At 37.5% G+C, this 20,430-nt stretch overlaps 1 protein-coding gene across 15 annotated transcripts in view; it reads right to left on the bottom strand.

Moving 5' to 3' along the window:
• Positions 1 to 20,430, bottom strand: part of SLC44A5 (solute carrier family 44 member 5) — a 424,280-nt gene that overhangs the window by 135,257 nt on the left and 268,593 nt on the right. For all 15 annotated transcript variants that reach the window (XM_073896502.1, XM_073896501.1, XM_073896500.1 and 12 more), the window contains one exon: positions 17,303 to 17,351. In XM_073896502.1, the coding sequence (XP_073752603.1) occupies positions 17,303 to 17,351 (49 nt within the window). The remainder of the gene's footprint in view (positions 1 to 17,302; positions 17,352 to 20,430) is intronic.

Raw genomic sequence — 20,430 nt, 5'->3', positions numbered from 1 at the left:
CCCCGAGGGTATCCTCAGCATTTTAATCACATCCATCAAAATGGATCCAGCTCTCCAAGAAGTTGAGGCAAAGAAGTTTGCTGAAGAGGTCATGGTGGGGCAGATAAGAGGACACACACTGTATGCCATATGTCAGAAACATGAAAATATTCCCCAGTGGGCATGTTTGTTCTCCAAAAGCTCCTCCCCTCTGCCACCCAGTTTAAATTCCTTCCTCTTCTTCCATCCATTGCATAGATACGGTTTTCCTCTCATTCTCAGCTTGCTTTTCCACTCACCAATAAAGAAAAACAAACAAAAGGCTGCCAGGAAATGAAAAGTGACAGACTTACCAAAAAAATGATTTCAGAGAAATACAGAGGAAAGAACTCTATCTAGACTCATAACCTGGAGACCTGGAATCAAACCCCACCTTTGCCATCAAGTTGTTAGCTAATCTTGGTAAATTAAGCCTTTCCATATCTCCAGGCTTTTGTTTCCCCAAACAGAATGCTGAACCAAATAAATTCTCAAGTTGTTTTAAAAGTAAATGGATAATAATGATTCTGTTTCAACAAAAGTATTAAATGATACTACATCTTTTAAATTCTACAGTTGAAGTCAATGGATAATTAAAAATGTTTGGCTAATTCGTCCTGTTCGTACTCTCCTGCTTAACATATTAGCATCTATGTTTATCTGTAAGATTTAGCCTTTCCACAAAATCAGCTAAGTTTAGGGGCGCCTGGGTGGCTCAGTCAGTTAAGCATCTGACTCTTGATTGCAGCTCAGGTCATTATCTCAGGGTCGTGAGATGGAGCCCCACTTTGGGCTCCACACTCCGCGGAGAGCCTGCTTGGGATTCCCTCTCTTCCTCTCCCTCTGCTCCTCCCCTGGGTCACATGCCTGCCACTTTCCCCACTCCTGCTTTCTCTCTCTAAATAAATAAAGAAATAAATAAAATCTTTTTTTTTTAAATCAGCTAAGTTCATTTGAGGTAAAAAAAAAAAAAAAATGGCTACTGAATCATTCAGCATGCCAGTATTTCAAAGCAACCAGCCAACAACTGCCATTAGCATTGTCTATTTCTCATGTCAAGCTAAGAAGCATGAAATTTACTGATGTTTTCCTAACCCAAGCTTCCCTACTGTGCAAAATGAATAGTTAAGCAGAACATTAGCAGAACAGTTTCATTTGTAACTCTAGCAGTGAAGACTTCTCACCACTGTGACACAGAAGGATACACACTTAAAGACAATACATTTATTTAGTTGATATAAATGTCTTTTGACTAGAAAAAGAAATAACAATCATCTGCAGTACTTTAAATAGAAAACATCTGTTTTTCTTAACATACTTCAAATACTCTGAATTTCCTGATTAGTTGTTATATGAGAACTGTATTTCTGAAAGACATAATGAGGCAGTTTAAAGATGAGTCTTAAATGTTCTTCAAAGCAATGTGAAGAATAATGCTCATGCTCTGAGTAAGGATAGCTAGACCAGACTCATAAGCTCCGTAATATGAACAAATACAAAATAATTCTTCCAACTATTTGCATTTACATCAAAAGTTCTATTAAATATTGCAAGCAAAGGAGGATGATATAAATGAGTGGAGCATAGTGCTATATGAATGAAAATACAGTTCTGTAGTCTTATAGCATGGCAACAAAATCTAAGATGCTATTAAAGCAGTTTTTGCTTGACTAAGCCAAACATGAAGATTTTCAAAGTAATGACATGAAGCATCTTTGTGAGCATTACACAAATGTGTGCATACATCACAGAGTAGGTTCAAGAAGTGTATATATGCAAACACATCTATGGGTAATTACTCCAAGCTGGAGGGTGTATATTTATTTTAGCCACATCAGCCTTTCCTCAGCAATTTGTAACACAAAATGGGAGGATCATCTATTTTTCTCATAAAAGTTTATAAAAGATGCATTGTATAAATATTTGCAGGTGATTTCTTTGTTTTATTTTTCACCCATAATTCTTTTCCTGCTCCATAGCCAACAAACAAACAAAAAAGAGTAGTTATCATTGGGAAATAAGTATTTCAAATCAAATGCCTAAGGATAACAACAAGGAAACAAAAATATGGAATCTATGAACACTGAAGGTTAAGGGCCTCACACTTTTTAAAAATCAGGCAAACATGTACTGAGCACCTATTATGTACCAGACTCTATACTGGGGAATAAGGATCCAGAGAGAAAAGAAAAGCTTTGAGGAACTCACAATCTATTCATGGAGAAAAACAGATAAAAAACCAAAAAGAAAAAAAAAAACCCTCAATATGATCAGGGTCATAAGTGGAGTATGTATAATGTATAAAATATTTAGAGAACACAGACAAAACAGAAATTGATTCTGCCAGGGAGTAACTAGGGCTAAGAGTTAAACAAGAAACATGTGGATTTGACCTTTATATGTAAGTAGAAGACAAAGAAGAATATTGAGGACATTATTTCTTCAAATTGTATGGATAATAATAAAATTTTAAGAATCTAATACATTTCCTTCAAGACCTCTCTTCAAACTCCTATGACTTCTCTGTATGTACTGATGAATTGATCTCCCAGACATAGTGTTAACTTAAATACAGTAGAGAAAAAATAAATAGTAGAGAAAGCTATTATGGTATGCTATTATTTTTTATATAAAGAAAGGGATATATAAGATATATATGTGTACATATATATGTATATATGTATATACATACCAGTATATACTTTTACATGCATACATTTATTTGAAAGGCTACACAAGTCATTGAGAGTATTTGCTGTCTCTGAGGCAGGATTCTGAGGTGCTAGGGACTCAATGTCTTTTCTGTACTGTTTGAAATGTTTACCTACATGTATTACCTACTTAAGTAAATGAACAATTCCTTAAAACAAAACACTTTCTATGGCTGTTCCAACTAAGAAATAACATATTCTTATTTTACTCTGCATATTCCCAGGGGTGTAAAACAATTCAGCATGGGTCATACCACTTCTGATTTTTAAGGGAATTAAAATTGTACTCACAAACCATAAGATTGTAGCTAAAGGGCTCCTCACATTTTAGTACACTCAGGCAACGGAAGTTAGAGATATTAAGAGAAAATACCATGCTCCTTGTTAAAGATGCTGAGATTGTATCTACTCAATATCAAGACCATTAGTCAATATGACCAATCCAATGAAAAAACTCGGCCAGTTCAAAGAGGGTACAAGTCAAATAAGTTTCAATAGTTGGGCTGAGCTCCTAATGCAAACTGGCCTTCAGGATATCTACAAGAGATGAAGCCCTATGTTTAGGATAGTATTCCAAATACTGAATGAAGACTTTTTGCCTTTATAGATTTTTTTTTTAACTTGGAATACTTTGTCCTTTTCTTTGCAAAATACTCATCCAACCCATCTTTCCAGGCTCAGTTCAAAAGTTCTCTTGTACATTAAATCTGATCTTTATCACTTGACTGAGGTCTTTCTTCTATAACTGGAAATTCTATTGCCCTTACAGTCATCATCATGGTTTAGCACTTAACAACTTGCTAAAGTTTATGTGCGTGAGTTTTAACTCCCCCAGGGAACTGGAAATGATACAGACAGCCTATCAAGTTAGGGAAGTAGACATGGTCTACTAATCCAAAACAGATCACAGAATAAACAGTACACCAAAACTATAATACATGGTTTAGGGAACAAAGAATATTAAATAAATTCATAAATTCAGCACAAATATTATGCACACATATTAAAGCCAGAGTTTTAGGGAGAAAGGTGATGGCAGTGGGATGGGAAATCAAACCTCTTCCAGAAAGGAAGAGATGGAGTTTCATTCCCTCTTTTATTGAACAAAATTAAATTATGGATAATGCATATGGAGATGGTGGCTTGTGTGGTTGTAACTTTGGTTTCCTAAATCTGAAAAAACAAGTTGTGATATCAAATGCACAAATGTAAACTAACAGTACCTTCTACACTTCTTCTATACTTATTGCAGGGCACAAGGGGGACCTATAAAATGTAAATGCACATTACAATGGAATGTTTTTAGGAGGGAAACATTAAGAATAAGGCACATAGAGACCATCAACTTTAGTGTAAACTTTTTTACTTTAAATTTTGAGCAAACAATACTTTTCTTTCAATTTTCAGCATTAAGCCTTTTTTTTTTTACATTTCCGACAGAAAGCATCCTTTGAAGAATACATGACAAATTACCAACATAAGATAAATAATATTTTACAGGGCCACGCCTTTACCAATGTGAAGGAATTAATTCTTGAAGACATTTCACCAAGTAAATAGGAGACTTCCAGCTTGAAATAAATGCATAATGATCTGAATTCAAAAGTCTAGAGCACATAAAGTGATATCCATGCTTGTAAATCATGAAATACAATGACAACTCGGATAAATTTTCAACAAGTAACTTAAATCAAAATGACAATATGACATGTGTTGGGAAGTTTTAGTCTAATTTTATCATGTCCTGACTGTTAAAATACACAGCTGTGAGGTTTGTTGTCACTTTGTCCATTTGGGTTTATAACGTTAGCAATAAAAATCTGTTGTTGTTTTGTTTTGTTTTTTTCTCTAAGAGGCTATATATAGGATTTGGACAAGCTCATATCAAGTGAAGGGTCATGCCTGACTGATGGTTTCATTACCAAAATAGAAAGGCATTTCAAGTAACATTTAACTGACATTTGCTTACACTATTTATTTAATAATTCCTTACTTAACCAACCAAGCAAAATGATCATCTAAAAAAACTAAAGCACAATTTGGGAAAGATTTAAATTAAATACCAATACCTAGATAAAGTTTGATATACTTCTTCACTAATTTTTCCTCACAGATTTAACTGGAAAATAACCTTCATACCAAACAGTTGCATAGTCATTACATTAAGAAAAGCAATTAAGGTCACCTGCTAGTGAGTGGAGAGTAGATTCTACTAGGCTTTGCCTTTCTGCCTCCTGATAATGCTCTTTCTACTCCTGGGTTTTCTGTGGTTCTATTAAGACTTAGTAACCTGGCTCCACACTGCTGATGTCTGAATGATTTAGAAATTCCATAATGAGATGCTGTTGCTAGGATTGCCTCCAGAGGCTTCATTTCACATTATCCAGCCCAGTTACCGAGTGAGGGCCACACCCCTGGGCCCAACCCCTTGGAAGCTGCTTCACCCCTACTGGCTTCCCCATTGTGCCCACTCATGGGTCTCCTGCTCCAACTGGACACAAAGTACTTCCAATTTTTAAACAGAAAAATAGTTTTCCTCCCCACTGTCCTGCCAAAAGAATTCAAACTTAAAGTATTATAATGGTTGAGAGCAAATGAAAAATTCATTCAGTTGCAAAACAGCCTGAATATAACAATATTTGAAGAGTATGTGGTAATAAATTCTTCTGACACAGGTATATGGTAATATGGTGTATGGTATACAGGTGTACAGTAATAAAAACAAGCATTAGCTTCTCCAAGAAAAGAAGCTATGGGTTTATGAGAAACGTTTTAGTTGTCATCATAGTAAAGGTGAAGAGTCAAATGTCTGTGGTGAATGAAACATTAAGGATACTATTATCCAAGAATAAGAGACCAGATGAAAATGGATACAATGTGTAGTCTCTCTCCCTCCCCCCACACAAAAATTCATTAAGCAGCCCCGTTCTATGGCAACTCTTACTTTTTTTTTTAAATGTTTTATTTATTTATTCATGAGAGTCAGAGAGAGAGAGAGGCAGAGGCAGAGGGAGAAGCAGGCTCCCCGCCTAGCAGGGAGCCCGATGTGGGACTCGATCCCAGGACCCTGGGATCACGACCCGAGCTAAAGGCAGACGCTTAACCATCTGAGCCCCTCAGGCGCCCCTATGGAAACTCTTACTTCTTTTTTTTTTTTTTAAGATTTTTTATTTATTTATTTGACAGAGAGAGACACAGTGAGAGAGGGAACACAAGCAGTGGGAGTGAGAGAGGGAGAAGCAGGCTTCCTGCGGAGCATGGAGCCTGATGCGGGGCTTGATCCCAGGACCCTGGGATCATGACCTGAGCCAAAGGCAGACGCTTAACGACTGAGCCACCCAGGCGCCCCCAACTCTTACTTCTAATAGGTGCTGCTGCCCTAGCTTCACTACGTGGGGTTCTCTCCCAAAAGCAGAGCATTACATGATCACATAGTCCTACAAACTCCCTTAACAAATCCCCAAAGGAAAAAGAGTCCTAAATCCTCATCATGCCCTTTAAACTTCTCCATAATCCCAAACAAGCTGCTCAGTTTCATTCCCAAGGTGGGTTTTACCCGAGTCTCTGTTCCAGTCCCTCTGGAACACCATGGAACACATCATGCACTCATATTCTGTGGTCCCCCTGGAGATGCACCACCCAGATTCCCTTCAAGAAGGACTTACTGCCTGGCTGGGGCAAGTGTGGTCATAAACAGCCTCTATGTGCCAGGATCTTCACAGTCTGCCTCAGCCACTTCACACCAGGTTATGTCCTCCCAGGATAGCTGACAAACCAGGGACTGAGCCAAGTGGGCTCATTAAGATGTAGCCATTTCAGAGTTACTCCAGACTCCTAGGAGGGACAGTATGTACTCCAGAGGTCCCTGCTGGGTGGGCTGAGGCTTTGTGGTAGTAGCTGACATCTCTCTCTGTGCAATCCCACCTTCTTCACCTTCTTTTCACTGGTGTCGATTCCTAATAAAGAGCTTGCACCCCAAATTCCAGCTCACCATCTGCTTCTGGATAACCCAATCTGCAACATAGGCCTCCATGAGTCTGATTCTGTTCTTCATTCTCTATTAAAATCATTCTCCTCTTCCAAGGTCCAGCTCAAATGATACCTTCAAAAAACATTTTTTCATCCTTCCAATTGGGAATAATTATTCATTTCACTCATTTTACTCTATTCCCCTGAATTATGCCTGTATCTCTATGTATCAAGTCAGTATTTTTTTATATTAAAGTTAGTAGTTTAAATTTTAAGTTTATTGAGAGCATAGTCTATGTCTTATTCATTTCTGTATGCCCACGGTGAATAACAGATAAGAGTTATGAATGAAAGAAAAGACTAATGCATGATCTGGAATCTACATATACCTCTTCTTTTTTCCTTCTCCATTATAACTAAAAAAAATGCGGCCAATATTTCATCTCCAATATTTCATACATATGCCCAACCCCTCTATTTTTCAGCTATGTAATATATATATATATATATATATATATATATATATCTTCTGCTTTCCACACCAGCTAAGCACATCTGCCTGGTATGGAACATGCTTATCCTGTCTTTAAGCCATCACATAAAAGAAGTCTCCTTTAAGAGCATGATCCTTGTTTCAAACTATTATTCAAGACCTTCCTAGTATGTGAAGTACCCCAAGGTACTGTCATCCAATTCCAGCTACCTCAGGATCTTTTTTAGTTTTTAAGATTTTATTTATTTATTTGAAAGAGAGTGCAAGGGGGAACGGGCAGAGGGAGAGGGAAAGAATCTCAATCAGACTCCACATTGAGAACAGAGCCCAGTGCAAGCCTCGATCTCACAACTCTGAGATCATGACCTGAGCCAAAACCAAGAGTCGGTCACTTAACCGACTGAGGCACCTAGATGCCCCAAGGATCTTCTTGTTCACATAATTTAGGTATCTAATATGTGTCTAAAAATAATTATGCTCCATTAGAACAGTGACCAAATTTTGGGTTCCCTTAAATCTTTGTAAGACTAGAATAATAAACTCTATATGGGAAAAGCAAAATACATGTATTCTGGATTAATAATATATCACGTTCACCTCTTCATTTTCCAGAATGATTGCTTCATACGTTCTCCTCTCAACCCTCACACATGCCTCCTACCACCTTTACTACCACCATCATCCCATCCCTGTCTAATGACCTCGCAATTCATTGAGAAATTAAAAGCAAGAAATAAGAATCTCCCTCTTTTCATCATCAAAACTACTGACACCTAATTCCCTGCTTACCATCTTTCAGTATGGATTAGGAATTTCTCTTCCTACCAAAGGTGACTCTCCGATCATGTTCTGGATTCCATCTTCAGGACTTTGTTCCTATAATTCCCCTTTCTTTTGCATCATAAGTGCCCTGGATCATCTCTAGCACCACACACTACCATGTTCTAGTATCTTCTATCTTTAGAAAACTCTATTTTGATCCCAGATTCCCCTCATCCCCCAATAAAACTTATTGAAAGAATTGTCTCTAGTGGCCACCTCCAGGTTTTCACCTGATATTCTCTAATTAACTCTCCCCAGTCAGATTTAAGTGCCCACCACATCACTGAAATTGAGTAGATGAGGTCACTAATGACTTTTGTATTGCCAAATCCAATGGTCGCTTCTTAGTTTTTATCTTGCTTGATCTTCCAAAGCAATCAACACAGTTGATCACATCCATCCATCCATCCATCCATCTCTTCTTGTAACACTACTTTTAGTTTCTAAAAAGTTGCATTCTCCTTGCTTTTCTGATAACCCATGGGTGTTTTTTCTGTCTCCTCTGCTAGCTCCTCTACCTCTGTTTGACCCTCAAATGTGATCAAGTCCAGAGTTTGTCCTTAGGTCTCTTTTTCACCCTCCTAAGTGATCTCATCCAGACACTTGGCTTTAAATATTATCTCTATGCCAATGACCCCCCAACTCTCAATATCCAGCCCTCACCTTATTCTTCACTGAGCTCCAGACTCATTTATAGCATCATCACAAGAATATCTATTATTCTGCAACTCAAACTTAACACAGCCAAAATAGAAGTCCTACAACAGCAAACTTGCTCCTCCCCTACTATTCCTAATCTTCATATAGAGAATCATCATCGACCTAGTTGTTCAAGTTAGAAATTTAGCAGTTTTCCTTGACTCCTTTTTTTCTCTCATCTCTCACATCAATAAGTACTGTTGCCTCTACTACCAAAAAATATATTGAATCTATTCACATCTATCCATCTCCACTACCACCACACTAGTCCAAGTCACTGACTCCTCCACTTAAATGACTGCAAAGGCTTCCTATTGATCTCCTTGCTGCTGCTTTTGGACTCTTAAAAGCCATTCTCCACACAGCAGTAAAAATGAGTTTTAAGAACATGTATTAGATTAACTCATTCCCCTAAAACCCTCCAATGGATTTTCATCACACTTATACACACAAGCTGTAATGTGCTTGCAGGAATCACCTACCAACCCACCCCCAACCCCATCCCCTTTCCATCATACTGCACTCACACAGCCTTCATTCTGGTCTTTGAACATACTAAGTTTAAAGTAAAGTTATCTTTACTTTAAAGACTTTATGTTTTGCTATTCCTCTGTCTGAAGTGCCACGACCTCAATCTTTGTATGGCTAGTTCCTCCTTACAATTCGAGTCTCATTTCAATTGTCAGCTCTATAAAGAGGTCTACTGTGGCCACAAAGTCTATATTAGAGCCCACCCCCATCCTCAGCTATGCATTATCACATCATACTGTTCCGTTTTCTTCCTCATAGTTTCCACTTTGTGATACTGTCATGTTCATTTCTCAGATGCTGTCTGCCCTGTCTCTTCCCTCTTCCAAAAAACAGGTGCCTTGTCTATCTTGCTCATCACTGTATCTTTAATGTCTAGAGGATATTGGGCAAATAACAGGTGACCAATAAATATTTGTTGAATGAAAATAAATGAATACTAATCTTTGGAATAGCAGCCACATAAGACATCCACAGCTAAGAGGTCCTGTGTTCTCTTCCACTGCTTGTACTTCCTACATTGAACCATAAAGATTTTTTCAGTTGTCTGTTTCTTCTATTATCTAATTGCTTGAAGACAAGGACATCCTATCTTTGTATTATCACCCACTCGCATAATTCTTACCACAGAGTTACGTGTATTATAAATATTTGTTCAATGACTAAAGGAAAACAAGTCTGGGGAGGAAGCAGAGTGACACAGAACCTATGGATAAACACAAGGGTGAACCACACAAGAGGCTGAATAATGGTCATAGCACTCACTATTGTATTTGCGGCAAAACAGTCACCATATATGAGTAAAGCCTTACTTACAGGTTTGAACTCTAGGACTTTAAAGTCATATTTAAAGCTCTTGCTGAGAAGCTATCCAAATTCTATACCATTTTCAAATGACATTGGTGTGACATGGGAGCTCAAATTCCTAAATGCAACTCTCAGCTAATAGGAAAATAACATCAGAGTTCTCTGAGCTATTTGCACTACTAGGGCTTATGTAATACACCTCATACCAATTTTCAATTCAATTAGTTTTTATGAAGTGTCCACAGAGGGCATGACATTCTATGCAGTGCAGATCCAAGTATGCTACATCAAGGCAGGTCAAAGATTTATAGGTCCCAGTGTAAAAAGTTCAGTTTATTCTGTTTATCTCATTCATTTTATGTTAGAGCAAAATCATTAAAATGTTATGACCATTTGCTTGACCTGTGGTCCAAGCCTGAAAAAATAAAGTCCAAATTGCTACAATTGGCACTCTATGATAAAGGTCATATATTATCTTCTCAGGACATGGAGATGACATTTGTTTATTTTATTTATTTTTCCATGGGAAAGCTCACCTGAAAGATGCAAATTAAAAGAATATTAACATTTATAAGCATAGCTATGAAAGAAATAACCCTATTCTTTATAAACAGAATGCTATCTAAGGAGTAGATGCTCTAGCTAATGGTATATTGAGGGGGGGGGGAGCCAGCCCTCATCATTAATTATTCACATATATACTGAATGCAGATCTCTGTGCTTCAAGAGAATTATAAGACAGATGACAAAACAATACATGAGTACAAGTTAAAAAGTAATCACAAGTAGAATGTACTGAATATCATTCACAGCAAAAGCTGCAGTATTTCAGTGGAGGAAGATACTCTGAGACTGGGGTCAGAAGGGGTGGATCCTGCGCAGGGCCATTAAGCAAGGAAGACTACCACTTTATGTAACAGTACGGTGCTTCCCCAGACCTTGAGAGAATAGAAAATAATGCTGCTTTCTGAGAGTTAAACTAAGAAATCAACACATAATTAAAGCAGAGATGTACATAGTCACTTCAATGATACTATAAGCCTCCCAGTCCAACAAGCCTGATATTAAACGTATTGACTTTATTAACATATCTAAAGAGAATTGCAAATAATGATCAAACAGATCTGCCCTTCAAGCACTCTCTGGGTTAGGGCACCAAATCAAACTCATGTGAGGACCCAATTCCGTTGATAGACACCATAGGCGGCCAACACCTGATGCCATTAGGCAATCTACTCATGCAATTCCCTCGTTTGAACTATACACTCATCAAGCAATCTTTTAATAATTAGGTTTCTCGTGTAGTTTGTCTAAAGGGAGCAATGTGCTGGTCAGGCCAACATGAACACCAGGTCTGCTCAGCAATTAAATTTCTTAACGTAAATTACTGCATTGGTATTATGGTTTTATACATCAGTCTCTTGTGAGATTTATTAGTGCCAGTCATCATCCCTGAGTTGTTGTAATTCTAGGCCACTGACATAATAAATTTTCAGACCCTGCAGAAGTATACAGGACTGGTTTGATTCAACAGAAATTTCATTCAAGGGTTTAGAAACCCCAGAGAGAGAGAGAGAGAGAGAGAGACAGAACCAAGGGGAGGAAGAGTAGTTTAGGCAGATATAGTAAGACAAATTTGTGTAGGGATTTGAATTTAGTATTAAGGCATGGAAATTAATATTTAGCAGTAGGAACTCACTGGTGAAATTTGAGTAGGGGTGCGACATGATCAAAATGTTACTACTTAGCAGAACTCATGGTTTAATTGAAGAATTAGCCAAGCAAACAACTAATTACAATACAGTATTATAAGTATGCAGAGTATTCTGAGAGCACCAAAGAAAGTACCTGCAGTTTACTCTAGGGATGATCAGGGAGTATTTCTCAGAAGAGAAAACTTACAGTATTTTTTTAAGGTTTTATTTATTTTTTTAAGATTTTATTTATTTATTTGAGAGAGACAGAGGACAAGAGGGGAAGCGGCAGAGGGAGAGGGAGAAGCAGACTCCCCACTGAGCAGGGAGCCCAACATGGGGCTCCATCCCAGGACCCTGGGATCATGACCTGAGCCGAAGGCAGATGCTTAACTGACTAAGACACCCAGTCACCCCCTTACAGTTTTTTATTACACTTTAATATTCTTTCAAATTTTCCTCTTTATTTACATACTTTTTTAGTTAAAAGAAATATATCAATATTTCAAAGAGCCTTGGAAGTATATTTCTGACTTTCTACTAAATATTCCTACCTGGATATGCCACAGGAATCCCAAACTCAACATTTCAAAATCTAAATTTATGGTTTTCTCTGCCCTTCCTAACTATCCTTCTTCTCCTCATGTGTTTCCTGCTTTGGTGATCATAACTACAATCCATCTGAATATCAGGCACAGCCATGCTAAACTCTCTTTTCTATCCCCAACATACAGTCAGTCCAAAAGCTTTAAAGGTTTTGCCTTTTCATTACCTCTTAAACTTCTCTCCCAGGGCCACTGTCTTAGTCCACGTTTTAATCATTTCTCAGCTGGATTACTGAAATAGTCTTCTAAATGGAATCCTGCCTTCATTCCAACTAGCGTCTATCCTTTCCAGCACATCTTCAGTTTTGAAGCTAGGGTGATAGTTCATTTAGTCATCCAACAAATACATAGGTGTCAGGGACTGTCTAAACCCAGGGATAGAATGATGAACAAAAGAGACAAGGTTCTTGCTTTTCACTGACCTGATACTCTAGACAGGACATTAATTATGTAAGCAAAGAAATGACTAAAGCAGTTTTTCAGTAGTGATAAATATTATAAAGTAACTACAATTAAATGATGTGGCAGAGAGTGACTATGTTAACTAACTGGAATTTAAATGAAAAGTTGAAACTATTAAAAAAAAAAAACGGAGAGAGAGAGTGACTGGGGGACTGGGTTGTCATTAAGGCCTCTTAGGCAATGGCAGTTAGGAGCAGGATGATAAGAGGTAGCCAGCCATATAAAGGTCTGGGGGCAAAACATTTCAGGCAGAGGAATAACAAACACAAAATCTCCAAGATGGATGTAAGTTTAGAATGTTCAAATATTTGGAAGAAAGCAAGTGTAGCTACAATGAGAGGATAGAGAGAGAAAGAGTGGTAGAGGATAAGGTCAGTGAATTACACAAAGGGCACTCATGTAAGGCCCAGTAAGTTTGAGTTTTAATCAAAGTGCTATGGGAAACTATTGAAAATATATAAGTAGAAGAGCTGCATAATTTCATCTATGATTTGAAAGTTCCCTCAGGGTCTTGTGTGGATAACGGATTTAAGAAAAGCAGGAGTCTAAGAAGGAAGACGATGCTAGGGTCCAGTGCAAAGGTACAGGCAGGATGTATAGAGCCATGGATGCAGGAAGGATGGAGAAGCAGTTGGCTTGGTGATAGATTGTGGAGCTAAAGCCAATAAGACTTCCTATGGAGTGAATGCGGGAGATGAGAAAAAAATAAGAAACCAAGGATCTGTAACCTAATGGATATTGGTGTCATTTTCTGAGATGGAGAAGACTGAGGGGGGAGGTTTTAGAACGCTGGGGAAAGAGTAGGAATCAAGAGCTCGGTTGGGCCACATTAAGTGAGAATAAGTATTGGGAATTCAAAGAGACATGTCAAGTAGGCAGCTAAATCCAGAAATACAGAGATCAATGGAAGAGTCATTGGTAACTATACAAGCTTGGGAGTCATTGACCTACAGATAATACTTAAAGTTATTGGCTTAGTCTGAAAATAGACTAGAAGAGTAGATGGCCAAGGACCGAGTCCTGTGGCGTCCCAACATATGGAGATCAAGCAAGGAAAACTGAAAAGGAAAAGGAAAACTGAGGAAACTGAAAAGTAGAGACCAATGAGGTAACAGAATCTTCAGGTGAGTATAAGGTCAAGGAAACCAAGAGAAAAGAGTGTTTCAAAAAGTTGAGTGGTCACCTTTGTCAAACGTTGCTGCGAGGTTAAAACAAAAGACACCACCCACTGCACTTGGAAAGATGGAAATCATTGGTAACCTTCTCAAAATCAGTGTGAGGAGAGTGTTAGAGAACAAATCACTACTGGAGAGAATGTGAGGGAAGAGAGGAAGTTACAAGCCATTTTGACTTACAAAATAGTTTGAAATAAAAAGCCTATATCCATAGCACTCCCTTTGAAAACTTTTAGTCTCCAAATGTGAAAGGAAATGGACGGAAGTAAAAATAAATGATGCTATAATTGGTATAACAAAAAAGGACACCGATTATTTCAACAAGTAGCCAATATAACTGCATAAATTTAAGAGACAGCATTGTATTCTCACAATAACTTGAGATGTCTACTTGATAATGGCACTTTAGAAGTCACAAGAGGACATCACACCAGTACGGTACTTTCCATGTGTATCACTTAGGCCATAAGCGGGACTCTTCCTTCTGTGCTTTGGCATTAAGAGTTGAATCAGTTGTGAAATTTCATGGTTGAAAAGGACTTAGAGGTCATTTAGTCCAACTCCTTTGTGTGAATGAATCCCCTCTACTACATCCCTAATGAATGCTGCTTCTTTCTCTTCTTGAACCTCTTTCATGATAGTGGATTTGCCACATCCTCCCAGGGCTTCAGGTAGAAATAAATGCGTCTTATTACATTTCAGACAGATTTCCCACCCTTCATAATAACAGTTATTTTCAGCACTGTGAAACCTCCCAATTTGATTAGTATGAGTCCTCTGTCCTTCATCTGTTTTGTGTATAAAGGAAAAAAAGGCAATTATGGAACATGTCGGCCTTTTATTTCTATTTACCTGTCTACCTATATGCTGCCTCTTTCCAGAAAAAAACAAAAAACAAAAAAACCTTAAATGAAATGACTTAAAACACCTGGGTGCAATAGTTATTAAAATAGAAATAGAAATTTCAAACTCCCGAAAAGAAATTCTTGACTCAAAGACTAATGTAGTTGCTGGCACTGAAATTAAACTTATCAGTGGGCTTTCTAGAATTCAGTACAAAAGGAGAAATATAGTGGATTACACAGTTCTCCTTATCTAACAGAAGAAAGTATACTAATTCTCCATTAAATGAAAAATTTTTTCTTAGTTCTAAATTACAAGAGGAATTTCTCATGTAGCATCTTACCAAAGAGTATTATTTCTTTGTTTTCTATTTGCAGTCATTTTCCCTGCCATTTCATTTTTACCAAGCTCACAGTCTCAATCCAATGTTAAAAATAAAACTTATAAAAAAGTCTGTTGAATATAGGGGACAAAGCCTGAGCACTGGATAACTACTTTTCAAAAGGGACTGGAAAAACACCTTAAACTATCAAAATCATCCTTTTGGGGGGGGATGAATATTATGGGGCATTGGTTCCCATAGGTCCAATTCTTAGTGGATGGGAACAAATGAGAAACTGAGTTAATATCTCCTATGGCACTACCATCATTCCTTCACCTCTCCTAGAAGTAACTACAGTTGGGTGATTACTGGGTACAAATGATATCCTTGTGAACTGAGAGAGGTGTACAGAACATGGTCGACTGAGAAGCAGAGAATGCTGGAAGGGTTGGCCTGAATATCTGATAATAATTTGGATCTCTCGGAAGAGAAGTGATACCTGTAAGCAAAAGGTATTACTAAAGCTGGCTCTGCTGCGAGGGGTAATGTGAAGAATTTGGGCTTTCTCATTTGCTCATTAAACACTCCAATTAGTTTCCCAGGAAGGGCATTATAGGAAAGTTACAAATGAGTCAACTGTGTCTTCCTATAGTTAAGCCCCTGTGGTTTTAACAATACTTTTTCCTGTTCTTGGATTAGAGAGTGGGGGAGGTAGGCCCACATAATGACCATTGCACCTTTGAAGGCTTCTGTGGTGCCTAAGACATCACAAAAGGCCCTCAGTAAAAATAAATTACTTTGCTCATAGTGATTATCACAGTGGGTTAGACTTTACCTGGACTCCCTGCTTCCATCATTAAACTCTAAATAACTAAAGACAGATCTCAACTCCTTCCCCACACCTAAAGCCAGCCAGGCATAGCTCTGCTTTCTTCTCTATAGCTAGAAAAGGCACACCTTTCATCTGTATTTTGTCCATCCAAATGTGGCAGCACATTATTATTATTATTTTTATTTTTATTATTATTACTGCTACAACTACTACTACTGTTGAATCTGGGTCATATCTTGAGGTCCCTTAAGGCCAATAAGCTAGATTCGATTCTCACAAATTAGTTACTGTAAAATCAATGCAAGTGTAGTAAAAGTAACCTACATACTGAATGAGGCTGTTTGTATACTGGACAACAGAATGTATGCATGGTGTTACCATGGAAAGAATGAGAGATTTCAGACTTAATCTAAAGAAGGCATTGGTACACCTTTGAATAAGTAACCCCAAACAAACAACTTGGCTTTCTTCAGAATTAGAATAAACTGAACACATATTTGTTTAAAGCCGGGATATTGTAGGCACAGTAAATGCTAATGTCCATGCTGATGGTTGGCAAGTGCAAACAAGCATGCTGATCATTATTTCATCCAGAAGTTTATTATGACAAATGCCAGAAATCAAAGTCAAAGCTAAGCAAAACCCAGCTACCAACAGCATAATTTTCTCCTCATTTTTACCTATTCTACCCTGCAAATCCCTTTCTGATTAGCAGGAATCCTGGAAAAGAGGGTAAAAATAATAATAAAAGAGGCCTGTGAATTATTGGATAGTGTTTAAATGCCACACAACTTTGAGAGAGAAGCACCAGTTGAGACAAGTACCTATTTCCCTAGAGCAGTCTAAAATATCTGAAAGCTTACACAATGCAATGGTGAATGGTTGTCCCTAAGAAAGCTCTCTGCTTTTGGAAGCTGAGTAGTACAAATACCTGGTGTGGAAGAAGTTGGCATAGCAACTCTGCATTTGCAGTGGTGAATCACAGAGTAAACAGGTGCATAAAACAACTACTCAAATGTGTTTGCTTCTCTACAAAGTGGTTACATCTTGTAGAGCATTTTTAGGCTTCTCTTTTTGAGAAATACAAACTTTTCAGTCTAATAATTTAAGGCATTTCATTTGCTGAATAAGAGAGGATATTCATGAGTCATGGAAAGATTTATTCTCTGTATTTTCTCTATATAAATGAGGTGACATTTAGGCTAAAAATAAGTCATTTCCCCTTCATAGAAGATACAATACTCCATTGACCAGAAAATGGTACCCAAAGTAAGCTTTCTGTGTTTGTTAAAAAATATATTTCCAAGAAAAAAATTGCTTACCTCTTGGCAACAGGCCCCTTGAAATTAGGATCAAATGTCCTCGGATAACCTGCATTTAAAACAAAGAACTTTTTAAGCATATATGCCAATGAAATGGCAAATAAATACATATAAGATATTAATAAAGAAAAATCTACATCTTGGCTACTACCCAGTACAATGTTGAATTCATTCTTTGGTCCAGGGAAACATCCATTATGCCTTGGCTACATCTGCCAATCTTTTCCCTCTCTCCAATAAGAAGCAAGACCGGGAAGAGTTAAGGACCATATTCTATGCATACCATACACATAGCTCCCACTGTTCTGTGTGGCAACATTATAGATTCCATCCAGGGCAGCAAAACTCAGAGGCCTTCTGGTCTGCAAAGCCGTTCTACCATCTGCCATCATCAAGTATTGCTGAGTGTTCATGAGGTGCACAGTATAATAGAGATGCCTGCTTATCTGGTTCTCCCCTTTCTCTCAGTAGATTTGGCTTTCCTTCAAGAAGTTGAAATATTAGTTGGTCTCTGCTACATTGGCTATATGGTATATACAAATCATTATTATATTATATAAATGTTATTTTTAATTGAATTTTTTAAGATCCTATTGGCAGGCTTCATGCCATCTGGGGAGATTCATTTATTATTGCATTATGATTATGATATATTACTCCTGTTTTTTTCTCTTTTTAAAATGATATTTAAACTTTGAATGGCTATCATTCTTGATTATTTTTGTGTATATTTTTCTTGTACAAATTTTTATATAAACTTTCTTTTCATAGCATATCATGAATATCTATGTCAATAAATTTGTATCTACAACTTTATTTTTTAGTGGCTGAAACATTTAATTGTATGAAAGCCTGTTATTTAACTTTACCAGTCCTCTTTTGAACTTTCAGATTCTTTCAGTTTTTCTTTAATAAACATTGCTGTGATGAACATTCTTGTTAAGTTTTTGCACACATCCTTAATGTTTCCCTTAAAATAAATGTCTGAAAGTTTAATACCCACATGTAGACATTTCTTAAGAATTAAAATATAATGGCAAATTACCCTTCAAAAAGCTTGCATTTGTTTACATTCCTATAAACAATGAGAATGCCTGTTTTTCCATAGTCTCTCAGTAATGCTAGTTATCAGTTTTCCTCTTTTTTTTTTTTTAATTTTTAAACAGGACAAGGTACACACAGAATGGCCTTTTCCCAGGATGTACTGTGTAATGAGACCCAGGACTAAGTTCTGTAAAATCATTTCTGGTCAGTGATCTGTATTTTGCAATCCCAAACCCTCGATGCTTCTCCTCCAACCTAAGCATTCCCACCTCCTCCTCCAGGGATTTGTCCCTGTGAGAAGGCCTATCCTGAAAATAAAGAGAGCATTTCAAAAGGGACTGGCAAAAAAAACCCATGTGTCAGCAACCTGACTCTGCCTGTAAATGGGGACTTGAGTTCTGAGGACTCAGAGGCCTCTTCACTGTAATCACAGGCTGAGGACAAAATAACAGAAAGGTAAGGACACACACAGAACAGAAATCTAAGAGCCAGTCAGTGAATATTCATAAAGCACCTATGATATGCCGAGAGTGCCAAGGGCACAGAAGATCTATAAGGCATGGCCCCTATCTTGGAGACCTTAGCAACTGGTGGGACAAGATCAACATTTGATTCGTTCAACAAATACTTCTTGAGAATCTTTATTTACCAGGCCCTGTGTTGTAACATATAAACATTGAATATACCATATAAAACAATCAAGAGCTAAATTGTGTGGTTATCCGCCTTAAGTGTTATAGGAGTTCTAAGAAAGGAGGTTTCATCAAGGACTAGAACAGTCAAGAGGGTCTCATTCAAGAAGTGAGAGTTTTATGAAAGATTAGAATAAAACAAGAGGGAAAAGAGAAACATTTTGGGTGGATGAAACCAGAATTCTGTTCAATTCAGGAACTATTCATTGATCACCTATTATGTGTTCTGCATTAAAAGAGGAACTGCAGGGGATACAAGCTTTACTGAAACAGTCTCTGTCTTCAACAAGCTAATGAACTGATGAGCAGGGAGAGAAATAAGAAAAGTACAAAAATTACTATAATACAAAGCCGAACATGATATCATAAGAGGGGTACAAAGAAAGTGTTATGAGAGTTCCAGAGAAGGAAAGGTCACTTTTAGTTGAGATTAGTAAGGAAGGGTTCCTAGAGCCACAACATTTTGGGATGGACAGGTGAAGTTTAGACCTGTAGCAATGAATGAAGTCACAGAGATGATTAATGTGGTTGGGGGGATGGTGAAAAACTCAGTTTTATTGGAGTAATGGATAATGGGATAAGAGTGGGGGGGAAGCTGAATAGATACCACAGGATCAGACTACAGAAAGGCTGAAAAATTGGGATGGAATTTATTTTGTACATCCTAGGCCACAGGGAGGCATAGAAGGATTTTGAATGAAGGAATGACATGATAAAAGCAGTGCTTAAGGAGAGCAATCCAGCAGCAGTATACAAGTTGTATGGCAAAATGCAAAGTCAAGGAGATCAACTTAGGAGCCCATTGTAATAATAGAGGTGAAGTAATGGGAGCCACTGCCCAAGTGGTGGTAGAAGTGATGGAAAGAGAGATTCAAGATTCATTACGGAATGTTATGTGGCACAGAAGTCAGGAGCAATCGTTTCACCTCTAAGTCTTGGTTTCCATATTTGTAAATGGGGATAACAACAGTACATATGCCATAAAGTTGTAATGAAGATTCAATGAATTAATACCTGTAAAAGTGCTTAGAACAGAGTCTGGCACTTAGTACGTCCCCAGTGAATATTCATTATTAGTGAAGGTAATTGCATGAAAAAAAATAAACAGAACTTGATGAATGACTTGGGCGGTAAAAGAGAGAAGTTAAAGATCGCTTCAAATCAAGTGACTATAGACCTAGAATCCGTAATTCTCAATCACTTTTAGTCTTTTGCCTAGGCTTAAGGAAATATTGATGCTACTGAAATAGTTTGGGAACATTAGTAGGTGGAAGAAATTTCAGAGTTGTTGTTAAGAAAAAGAACATGAGATTGATTTTGAAGTGACATCTGATTATAAATCCATCATTCAACCAGAGTGAAGAAACAGGAATCTAGGGTCAAGTCTTGAGA

This window comes from Callorhinus ursinus, unplaced genomic scaffold (assembly GCF_003265705.2).
Source record: "Callorhinus ursinus isolate GAN/ISIS: 27379988/994484 unplaced genomic scaffold, GSC_fseal_2.0 scaffold9, whole genome shotgun sequence".
NCBI classification, from domain to species: Eukaryota; Metazoa; Chordata; class Mammalia; order Carnivora; family Otariidae; genus Callorhinus; species Callorhinus ursinus.
Note: the sequence above shows the minus strand (reverse complement) of the source record. Positions and strands in the feature narration are given on the sequence as shown.